Here is a 12662-nt window from a genome sequence, read left to right on the forward strand (position 1 = left end):
AATGACAACTACCTGCATTTTTTAAAGCTAATTTAGTAATTAAACTTTCAAAAACATTTCAACATCACATAAAAAATAAACAGCTGCGCCATGAGCGCATGATACGCCCGACGTCTTGTGTGGAAGTTTTATGCAATAATCATAAATAGTTTATGAGGAAGTTTTAAGCAATAACCATTTATTGTTTTTGAGAGACGGCGGGACATGTGAAACCCCCCCCCCCCCCCCCCCCCACCCTGTTTTTTTTTTTACAAATATCACTAAAATAAAATTTTGAATCAAACCAAAAAGTATACAGATCTTTAAATTAGTAAAACAAAGAAGTGTGTACAGTTTCAAGCAATAAACATAAATTGTTTTGAGATACGGCGCGACATGTAAAAAAAAAAAAACTCCCCTTTTTTACAAAATACTCATTAACTCAAAAATAAAATTTTGAGTTATCACCAAAAAGTATACAGATCTTTAGATTAATATAACAAAGAAGTGTGTAAAGTTTTAAGCAATAATCATAAATCGTTTTTGAGATACCGCACGACATGTAAAAAAAACCTCCCCCTTTTTTACAAAATACTCAATAACTCAAAAATGAAATTTTGAATCATCACCAAAAAGTATACAGATATTAAGATTAATATAACTAAGAAGTGTGTGAAGTTTTAAGCAATAATCAAGAAACGTTTTTGAGATACGGTGCGACATGTGAAAAAACCACACCCCTGTTTTAGTTACAAAGTGCCGTAACTCAAAAAGTTTAAATCTTATTTTCACTAAAAAGTATACAGATCATTTGACCATCATAAGAAACAACTATATTAAGTTTCATGAAATTTGGATAAGTCGTTCTCAAGTTACGGTGCGACATGTTAACGCCAGACAGACGGACAGACGGACAGACGGACAGACGGACAGACGGACAGACGGACAGACAGACAGACGGACACCGGACATTTGTATACCATAATACGTCCCGTCAAAATTTTGATGGGCGTTTAAAAATCTTGATGATGATGCATATAACACAATTAAGTTTAAGTAAGTTTTTAGATTATGCCTCAGCTTGCAGCCTTATCACAAAAATTCAGCTGTAGTCTGCCAAAAGTCAGTCAACCAGAAACAAATAGGTGTACAGGTGCAACACTTATGCCTCGCCTTGCCACATTATCACAAAAATTCAGCTGTAAGAGATTGCCAAAAGTCAGTCAGCCAAAACAAACCACAAATTCAAGCTAACTAAAGATAAATAAATTGAAAATATTTTGAAAGCTTAATCTAAATAAAAATACCAAAGAAAGCAAGCTAATCTAAAACTCTCACTTGTATGACAGTTGCATAAAATTCCATTATACTGACAACAATGTATGAACAAAATAAACTGACATAATACGTAAAAATGTCAAAAATAAGTAGTTACAAGTTGTAATCTTATAAATATTTGACTGACATTTAATAAAGATCCAGATACAATATCAAGTTTAAATATGAACCACAACTCAAGACTTTAACTGAAGTTCATATCTGAGTATTAAATACATTGCAGACTTGAAAAGAAATAAATTCAAATAAACAATGAAATTTATACATTTTCCTATTAATACAATAATTTCCATACTAATACACTAAGGAGCAACTGAATTCAATCAATATTGAAGAATAAGAAAATGTATTGTTCTACTTAAGGGCCCTTGATGGGCAGTATGACATTTCTGACATTTTAAGTATTTTATCATTGAATACAAAAATATGAAAATAAACCTTTACATATATATCCCCTTAAACAGAATTATGCCTCAACTGCTTTTCAGCTAAACTTAAAAAAACTATCTCATAATCGTTAAAATGACATCCAGATCATATATCGGCAGTTCAAATATCAATTTTCCTTGTAAATTGTCATCAACATACCCAATTCAAAAGCCAAAGAATTGATCAATGTAAAAAGTAATATAATAAATCAAAAAAGATAAAAGTATTCATCATTAATATTTAATAGCACATCAGACTACACCTAGCACAAACATCAGACTCCTCCAAAAAAAATGGAATAAAACAAAAACAGACAGGAAAAAAATAAAAAAATCAACAAATTATAGGAAATAAAACCAAAAAAAAACAACACAGAGTACTGTAAAAAAAGGGGGAAGACAAAAACAACAACAATTAATAGACAAAAAAAACCAAAGAAAATCAACACAGAAAAACAGCAATGAAAATAAAGAATAAAAACAAAGAAATACAACAACAAAAACAGGAATAAAACAAAGACAAACAGCGACAAACAATACATGGTCTGCCAAGATATGTCAAGTCATTTGATGCTGACTTTAATAGGTCTTAGGCCTTACACTTCTACTATAGCAACAAATAAATAACAAGTATTTAGGTACTTCACAAAAATAACTTATAATATAACTGTAGCAGTCTACAAGGAATTGTGTAAAATTGTGATGCCAATAAAGTTACACCTATGTTTCAAATCAAGAAAAATAAAAAGATAATCACATGGAATTCATGTATAAAGTCAAGTATAAAGTACAGTGGTTTAAAACCTAAGGTTTTTGTTAAGGAATGATAACACTGCCTGTTTATCAAAAAGAACTCTGTTACTGAAAGTGCATCAAAAAGTATTATCGCACTGGGGGTAAATTATCAAGTTGTGATTGGTTTAACGCTGTCAAGTGGTGACCCCCTATGGAACTGTAAGGGGTTAGTAAATTTCATAGGGGGTTCATGACATCACGTCTACTGTTAATGGTGACGTTATCTATTACCATGATTACTGCTGTTGTGTTTCATTGTTTATTTTTCAACAAAACGCAGCAGAAAAAGTCCAGGGTGCAATAAATTCATTAGTATACAGTTAATTACTGACCTCCTACGGACCATAGAGGGCGAATAAAATCCATAGGCTGTCATGATCTGTCATCCCCTATGGATTTTACTAACTCTCTATGGATCCATAGGGGGTCAGTAGTGAAGCATATAACTTATACTGTTAGGTCTGGTCCTTATTGGGAATAAAATGGAATGTAATCTTTATTGTGGTCATTATGGTCATAGTGGAAACAAAAAAATATTTTTTCCTTAAAATAAATTTTGCCTGTTCAGATATTATTATGGACTAATCACCACAATCTTAACATATGATATTGATGCATGATTTTTTTTCTATTAACATATTCATAAAAAATAAATAAATCTAGTTGATATCTTGAGTATTAGAAGCTCTGAACACAAATTACAGTGACTTGACTGTTAGTGTTGCTATCCACCAATTGCAACTCATTCAAAATTTTGACCCAATTGCAATTTGTTTTATTAAACCAAATTGTTCAACTGGTCAGAATATTGAACAAATTGTTCAGTCTAAATGTAAAAGTGCAAGGTGATAAAATAAAACATACTTACAATCCTATAAGACTTAAACTCCACTTTAATGATGTTGTGAAAATTTGAGTCTATCAGTTTGTATAGGTATATTATAGTCATTACCATGCTTTAGGTGAAATTGTTTATTTTGAATTGCTATAAAAATGTCCAAACTAAGCTTTTATATAGTTTTTCTTTCTAAAAGTATTCTATATTCATAAGAACCAGATATCATTTAAAATAAAACATCATATACTCAGGAAATTATGTGTGAAATAACACAATGCTATTGATAAGTTTTCATGGGGAGATAACCTAAAATATTAATCTTTTGAATAAAGACATTTTGAAAGAAAAAAAATATTATCTCCCCATGGAAACTTCCTACAAACATATTGCAATTTTACACATATTTTACTGAATATGAAATGTTTTAATTCACAAAATGTCTGATTCTTATGAATATAAAAGACTTTTCGAAAGAAAAACTATATGAAAGCTTAGTATGGACATTTTTACAGCAATTCAAAATAACAATTTCACCTTAAGCATGGTAATGACTATAATATACCTATACAAACTGATAGACAAATTTTGTCACAACATCATTAAAGTGGAGTTAAAGTCTTATAGATTGTAAGTATGTTTTATTTAATCACCTTGCACTTTCACAACCTGACTGTGGTTTCTACAGCAGTTGGTTCAAATTTCTGACCAGTTGAACAATTTGGTTTAATAAAACAAATTGCAATTGGGTCAAAATTTTGAATGAGTTGCAATTGGTGGATAGCAACACTAACAGTCAAGTCACTGTAAAAGCCTATAGAATAAATAACTTCTATGATAAATGGAATGTTGCATTATAAGAATGATTCAAGAGTCAACATGGTTTCTGTATAAATCTAAGTACTTAGTACCCTGCATATAACAATGATTTTAGTGTAAATGTGGTTTCTGTATAAATCTAAGTACTAAGTATCCTGCAATCCTAAACACAACAATATATATAAATAGAGGCATTATGTATTGCCAGTACTCCAAATCTATGTTATAGTATTTTAGTATATCCTCTGACGGAATCATCGTTGAATTAGACTGTAAGCATGTGGTAAAGTGGGATCCTGATATATTATTGGATGGGGCAGCACACCTGAAAAATAAAATAAAGACAAGTCTAGTACAACTGTATCTATAAACAGTTCAACTGTCATTGGTCTTTCTTTTATCTTGGATTTGTATTTTGTTTATCTTGGATTTGTATTTTGTTTATTTTGGATTTGTATTTTTGTTTATCTTGGATTTAAATTTTGTTTATCTTAGATTTGTACTTCATGTTATTATTGTTTTTGTTGGTTTTTTTGTACTTTGTTTCTATATGTAAGTTTAGCCCTTTTCAAATGGTTCATGCAGTTTGCTCCTTTGTTGTACTGTCAAGATGCTGTTCCAGGTTAGGGGAGGGTTTTGTGCCTGCAAAATGTTTCACTCTGCCACATTCTGTTAAGGTTGCTTTATATGTATTCTCAACATCTGGTTTTATTCATACTTTACAAAGTTTAAGAGGACATTGGCTAATTAGCTGTCCCAAAGACATAAAAACTTAAGGCAAAGGATTACAATTACTTCTGAGGGTCAAACAAAACAAATTTTGTTTAAGTAACTAAATATAGAAAGATGTGGTATGAGTGCCAATGAGAAAAATCTCCATCCAAGTAACAATTTATAAAAGTAAACCATTATAAGTCAAGGTACGGCCTTCAACACAAGAGCTTATATTTTTTTTTCAAGAAAGAACCAGTAGTTAGTTGTAAGCATAACATTAAGAGACACTGGTCAATCAAATTATACAGCCACCCCAAAACCACCTGAAGTCTAAGGTTCAAAATTTTAAACTCAGTAGCTGTGTACATGATAGACATTTTATTTTTAAACTGGACTTAATTTTCAAATCTTCTGTAATAATATTCCTTGAATATAAAATAAGCAAAATATATCTCTGTGGAATTCTATGGAACAGTATGCAAAAAATAAAGAATGTTTTTGGGCAAAGACTTGAATAAAGTATAATGCTTTGTGAACTTATTAGCATCTGCTAGTAAGATATTTTGTTTTGCTGGTTAGATATTTGTTTACTAGGAGGTTTATTGTTGAGTAGAGAAATATTCAACATTGTTCAACTATCAATTTAAAGTCTTTAATATAATACATGTACTTACGAGAATGGAGCACTATTATGGAATTCCAGATATAATAAACAATTAAATGTATAATTGAGGAATGATATGTATTTTATCCAGGTCAACCATGGTGGCAAGCTACGAGTATAAAATCCTCCTAAAAAAGAAAAAAAGTAAACAATTTAATCCAGGATTATAACAAAGAATTCACATAGAAACAGATTCATACATTGTATTTTTTTTTCAATAATTGGTAAAAAATACTGGAATCACTGTTAAAACTTGTCAGTCTGTTCATTCTGGGGTTAAGTAAATAAAGTTTTAAATAGATTGATTAAGGACTCCCACATATATAAATATACAAAGATAACCAATTGAATTGTAGTATGTCATCCACTCAATGAGTGGCGGTATAAAAAAATTTTGCTTAAAGAAGGAATACATATCCTTCATATTCATTCACTCTTTTTAAACATAATTTCCATAAATCATCTCAGAATTATAACTTGTAGAGACAAAAGTGGCAGAAAACGAGATATAGTGATTGTTTTCAGTTCCATAACTATTAGTACATATAGTTTGATGACTTTTTTGTGTCCAGCCCCTTTGCTTATGGTCCAGTAATAATGCATTAATTAGCAATTTTCGATGTTAAGTTTTCTGCTTTAGTAAGTTTGAAAGGATCTACCTGTGATAGATAATTGGTATTAAATATGAAATTGCATAACCATTGGTACATCTCAGTTTAACAACTATTTCGAGGCCCTGCCCCCTAGGTCATTGTCCAGTGATTTTGAATTAAAAAAGTACAATGTTAAGGTCTGCTTAAGTTAGTTTCATAGGATTTACTTGTGAAAGATCAAAGATATTTTGTATGAATTGTATGTATTATTAACAGTTCATATAATTTTGATGGTTATTTTGAGGCCCTGCCTACTTTTTCATGGTACAGTGACTATGAATTAATTAGCAATTTTCAATGTTAAATTTTCTGCTTAAGTTAGTTTGATAAGAACTACTTCAGATAGATATTAAGCATATTTTGTTTAAATTTGCATTACTATCTGTATATATCAGTTTAACAAATATTTTTAGACCCTCTCCATGGCACAAGATAATGGTGCAGGGACTGAATTAATGCACCTTGTTGCTTTTCATCAGATTGTCTTTTCTGAATTTTATGCCAACAGGCGAGACATTTCTCTGTATCAACAGTTTATGAAAGTCTTAGCTAAGTAGTGTACCTACAGTTGTAAGAAAATTACAATTTTTCCATGATTTCAGGCAAAACTTGCAAACTTGAGCTTAACAGGCCAAAGGAACAAACCTCTCATTCTTTGTATTTTATGAATAAGCTAAGCTACAACATTGTAATTCATTATTTATACTATATAATTACCTAGTAACATAATACCCATAATGCAAACAGTAGCTAAACTCATTCCTTTTCTTATATCCATGCAAACTATACCAAGGAATAAACCTATACTCTAAGAAAAATAGAAAGTCAATATTAAAACCCAAAGCACATGTTAATAAAGTTTACCATCAAACATAAGGAATGTTCACCAATTTGAACAGCTATTTAATAGAACATTAGAGATTTACTGAATATTTCATGACATGGATCCTTATAAGGATATGAATATATGGGAAATCTTTAACCAACAGTTACAAATATATATAATTTTTATTTTAAAACTTTGCATATATATTTAAAATTGGTGTAATTGATATAATAATAAGTTTCAAAAGATGTTGTGCAAAGTATACCTCAATTGTAAGAGACATTGACAAAAAATCCATGCTAATAATGTTTTCAGAATTCAAATTATCTTAAAACAGGAAGTGACTGCCAGTACTAAATCAACAAATATGGATTGAAACTGTGCTTGTTTTTCAATAATGTATTGTTTCTATAATTATGTATGCATTTTGGAAATTATAACAGGGAAAACCTTTTTTAAATATAATAACACATTTGAGATGCTGACATAATTACACATTGCAAGGGATCTGATTATTTCTGAACTTTTATTATTGTATTAAAATGTGTTTTTTTTTTTGGGGGGGGGGGGGGTTATAGTCACAACATATGTTTTAATGGGATAGCACAACAATACTTGATCATTTATCTGTCTAATTTTTGTTTACTTCATTTTCTCATCCTTGACCTTGACCTTCAGTTGTAAGAGTTTACCTGGCCAGCAATAGCATGAATGATCAATGTCCCTATAGTGGCAAAGAAAGCTGTTACACCATTGAGTCCTACACACCAATACACAACAGTAATGAACAATATTGGCTGTATGAGTATTAATGGAATTTCACTGGTCATTTTGGCCAGGTAATAGGCTGACAATCTGTACCATCCTGCTGACCTCTCCTTGTTTATAACCATTCTTTCTGATGGAACTATACAAAAAATGATGAAAAAGGTCAAATTGCTTTTAAGAAATATTGATGAACCAACAACATTGGGTATAGTAATAATATAAGTGTGCTTTAAGAATTCAGTCAAGTATAAGAGTTAGTCATCTACAGTCCTTAGTAAACTAAATTTACAACTCTTTAGATTCTGGAAAATTTGACTTCTTGTCTTGAGTCTCTCTTGACACAAGTATATTTAATAATACAGGGTTTGACCTCTAATTTTTTCATGTGTGTGTGCATCTTGCTGTTGGGTTACCTTCTCATTGATAGATAACAAATATCTCTTTTTATTTATGTTTAGTTGTATAAATGGTAGTCTTTGTAATTGCATTTCCCTAAATCTGTTAGCTTACTTGGATAGTTTTTAGATTCCCTTGAACTTACTGTCAGTATTTTATTGTACTCTTATTATAACCATTTTTATTTAGCAAAATAATTTAACTATTGAACAGGTGTGTAATGTAAGTAAGTGTTTTTAAAGAGTTTTAGATGCATTAATTTTGACATATTTTTTCTTTTCATATCCCTTTATACGATTATAGAATTTTCCATATAAATCAAATGCCTTTATAATGAAATTATTTGTATTTGCATTCAATGCATCATTTTAGGCAGTAAAATCACTTTTATCTTTGTTTATGGCAATTTTTACATCAATATGTATGTGAAGCTTAACTTACAAGAAGTGATGGTATCAAACAGGGGTGTGAATCCAAATGTCATCCCAAGGTAAAATATCTACAAATAAATCAAACAATATACTAAGGATTCCTTATTATTCATTGGATACTAATTTTCGAAGTTTTTGTGAGTATTAAGGTAAACCATGAATTAAAATGGTCAACACATTACATTTTTTTAAAGATAGTACTGTATGCAGATGTTGGCAAACCATGGAATCACATATCCACAAAAAAGGCGTTTTTTTTTCGGTGATCCATGAAAACTGGTAAATAAATCCACAGTAATAAATTGTGGTTGATACATAGATATGTCTCACCTAAAAAATATTTTTATACAACAAAATACAAATTGACTAAATTCTATCATGAAATGGGGAATCTTCAAAAATATTAGAATCATCAAATATAACTTTGATACTAATACATTTAGAAAAAAATAATAATAAACTATGCTTATTTAAAGTCTCACGATTTTCTTCAAATATTTAAAAAAAAAAATCATGAAAGATTTTAATTTTTATACGCCAGACGCCTGTTTTTTCCTACAAAAGAATCATCAGGAACATTGGAATAAAAAAAGTTAAATCACCGATAAAGAAGAAATTGAATAAATTCAAGGGTCAAAACTTAAAAAAAAAGTTTTGCAAAATATACAAAGTTCTAAGATTATATAGAGTGAAAATCCTTAGTATGTTGAATATTTCAATAATGAATCTACCACACCAAATATACAACTAAGATTATATACACCTGGTGTGAACATCCTTAGTATGTTGAATATTTCAATAGTGAATCTGCCACACCAAATATCTAACTAAGATTATATACACTTGGTGTGAACATCCTTAGTATGTTGAATATTTCAATAATGAACCTACCACACAAAATATACAACTAAGATTATATACACCTGGTGTGAAAATCCTAAGTATGTTGAATATTTCAATAATGAATCTACCACACCAAATATACAACTAAGATTATATACACTTGGTGTGAACATCCTTAGTATGTTGAATATTTCAATAATGAACCTACCACACCAAATATACAACTAAGATTATATACACCTGGTGTGAAAATCCTAAGTATGTTGAATATTTCAATAATGAATCTACCACACCAAATATACAACTAAGATTATATACACTTGGTGTGACCATCCTTAGTATGTTGAATATTTCAATAATGAACTTACCACACCAAATATACAACTAAGATTATATACACCTGGTGTGAAAATCCTAAGTATGCTGAATATTTTACAAATGAACCTACACCAAATATACAACTAAGATTATATACACCTGGTGTGAAAATCCTTAGTATGTTGAATATTTCAATAATGAACCTACCACCCCAAATATACAACTAAGATTATGCTTTATGCTCTCCCTTGAGGTTGGATGTGGGATATTTTGCTCGGATAATTTTCTTGTGTTTTTGAAGCTTTTCACAAGGAATTTCGTCAACATATTTGGTGAGCTAGAACAATTTTGTACAATCACTATATTTTCACATAGCATGATAAGAAATACAACTTTAAAATCAATAGATCGGCAACACAAACTTTGTCAATGTGTAAAGTAATGAATAGTGAACTGTTTTAATCCACCCGTTAGATTATTTATTCAAAATGAACAGTGACAAAAGTGTAAACAATGAACCAGACTTAATATACACTGAATTGCAACCCTGTTCCCTACAATGCAGTCAAAATACTTATATACAAAATAACTTTGATACGGAAATTACATCAAATAGCTCACAAGACATCATCAGACAATTTCTTGGTTCTCAAAGCGAGCATATGGCAAACCCGTTTGATTATACCCCGTCTACCAATATGTCTAACCAAGACCCTGACCCAAAGACATTAGTATTACAGAGCATTGAAGATCAATGTAATGGCCTACCCAAAGACACTTTCGTTACCCGATTGGTTCAATTTTGTGACAATGACGCAATAGCTCTAGAGCAACTACGATTACAATATTTTGTCATAGCAAAGCAAAGACCGGACTTTCCGTTTGCATCTGCAATTTTGAAAAAACGCATGCAACCAAAAACAAAGAAAGGCGAGCCATTGGTAAATAAGCTTGGTCGTGATTGCTTTTCCCTCCGTCTTGCAACTAAAGGCGAATTTTGCGATGATTTAAAAGAAGCTCTAAGTATTAAATCATCGATAAGGGACACTACTTGTGTGGATGACTTTGTCACATCTACCCCGCAGCTGTATGTAGATAGTTCCATTAGAGACACTTTGATACATGTCGAAAGTTCAATAATTGAATTAAAGATTGCCCACGAGAACGACAAATCTGCTTTACTGTGTAAAATTGATAGTTTACAAAAACAAAATGTAAAACTTAATGATGATTTCACTAAGCAAAAGGAACGCATGAATAACATTCAAAGTCAATTAAACTTGGCTAGAACTGCAAATAATAAACTAAATGATAATTTAGCATGTGTTAAATCGGAACTTAAAAGTGTGTCACTAAAGCAAGTAGATTTAGCTAAGGATAACTCGATTACCACAGAAACAATGCGCTCAGCAAACAACAAAATAAAAGAAATCGAACTTGTTATTGTAAACAACACAACGGCTGTTTCGAAATGCGAAGCTAGAATCTCTAAAGTATCTGTCGTAGCAAATGAAACAAAAACCCGTTTGAATTCTGAAGCATCACGCATCACAAATATAAGTGATATCCGCTCAACTGGAATTTGTAGTGTTAAAAGTAAGGTGCTTCTGTTAAGTGACCAAGTAAAGGACGTCAATACCGCTTTAGAGGATTTTCAGACAAAAGTTAATTCATCTATGACATCCACTAGTGAATTACGAAGACGCGTAGTTAATGTCGAAAAGAACGTCCAAGCGAGTAAACGTAAAGTAATGACTTACGCAGCAGCCGCAGTTCAAACATCAGATAAATCTGTATCTGTTGAACCTGTGGATTCTCCGATTAGGTCCGAGACACCTCGCACTTCAACTTTATGTCCGACATCACCTGCACACGATCGAAATCGTGTATCTCAAGGGACAATATCTAATACGGATAATCAAGTTAGAAACATGCCAACTTCATCCAAAACAACGAAAATTCAAGCAAATGACAATAACAGTATTTCGGTACATTTTCCAAGATCAGTATGCAACCCAAAAACTTCGGACTTTAAAGGTTTCACTCGTAAAAGTAGACGTGTTAGTCGTTTCTATATAGGCGGGATCGATAAATCATGTAGTTCTGAAGATAATATGCGATATTTTCTTTCCGAGCGGAATATACGTGTGACATTTTTAAGATATTTCAATAGACCATCAAAACGTACTGCCGCCGCTCAACTCAATATTGTAGCAGATGATGAACATTTAATAACTCATCCAGAATTTTGGCCCCAAGGAATTTACATGAAACAATGGTTACCGTGGGAGCAATTCGCCAGTGAACATTCTATAAACCCTTCATAATGACTGTTGCTAAAGAAAAACTTAATCTAATGTGTTGGAATTGTAGAGGTGTTTTTTCGTGTATACCGTTCCTAGCTGAAAGTCTTCGAATGTATAATGTAAATGTATGCGCCTTATCAGAACATTGGCTACGTACTTTTCAATTACATGTTCTTGATTCGATTGATAAGAATTATATCTCAATTGCAAAAGGGACTGATGAATTTAATCCTGAATTACTCACCTGCAGAGGACGTTCCGGGGTTGCATTACTCATATCAAAAGACATTTATCCGTTTACATCTTTAATTGAGGTTAACAGCGACAGAATTATCGGTATTGAAATAAACATACCAAACAGTGAAAAGTTTTATGTGTTCTCTTTATACTTACCTGCAGTAACTCAACCGTACGAATATTTCCGTAACGAAGTAGAATTGCTGTTCGAACTGTCTTCCGTATACGAAGAATTTGGTTCTGTGATTTTAATGGGGGACTTCAATTCGAAAATAGACGGCCCGAGGTGTAAAATTAAACACGACGAAAGAA

The 12662-nt window shown here is 31.2% G+C and overlaps 1 protein-coding gene across 2 annotated transcripts in view; it reads right to left on the bottom strand.

Moving 5' to 3' along the window:
- Positions 1 to 4188: 4188 nt before the first annotated feature.
- Positions 4189 to 12662, bottom strand: part of LOC134683001 (uncharacterized) — a 37551-nt gene continuing 29077 nt past the window's right edge. For both annotated transcript variants that reach the window (XM_063541987.1, XM_063541988.1), the window contains exons 12-16: positions 8657 to 8714; positions 7744 to 7958; positions 6943 to 7033; positions 5583 to 5700; positions 4189 to 4519 (exon numbers count right to left, since the gene is read on the bottom strand). In XM_063541987.1, the coding sequence (XP_063398057.1) occupies positions 4306 to 4519; positions 5583 to 5700; positions 6943 to 7033; positions 7744 to 7958; positions 8657 to 8714 (696 nt within the window). In that variant the 3' untranslated portion in view covers positions 4189 to 4305. The remainder of the gene's footprint in view (positions 4520 to 5582; positions 5701 to 6942; positions 7034 to 7743; positions 7959 to 8656; positions 8715 to 12662) is intronic.

This window comes from Mytilus trossulus, chromosome 9, assembly GCF_036588685.1.
Source record: "Mytilus trossulus isolate FHL-02 chromosome 9, PNRI_Mtr1.1.1.hap1, whole genome shotgun sequence".
NCBI lineage: Eukaryota > Metazoa > Mollusca > Bivalvia > Mytilida > Mytilidae > Mytilus > Mytilus trossulus.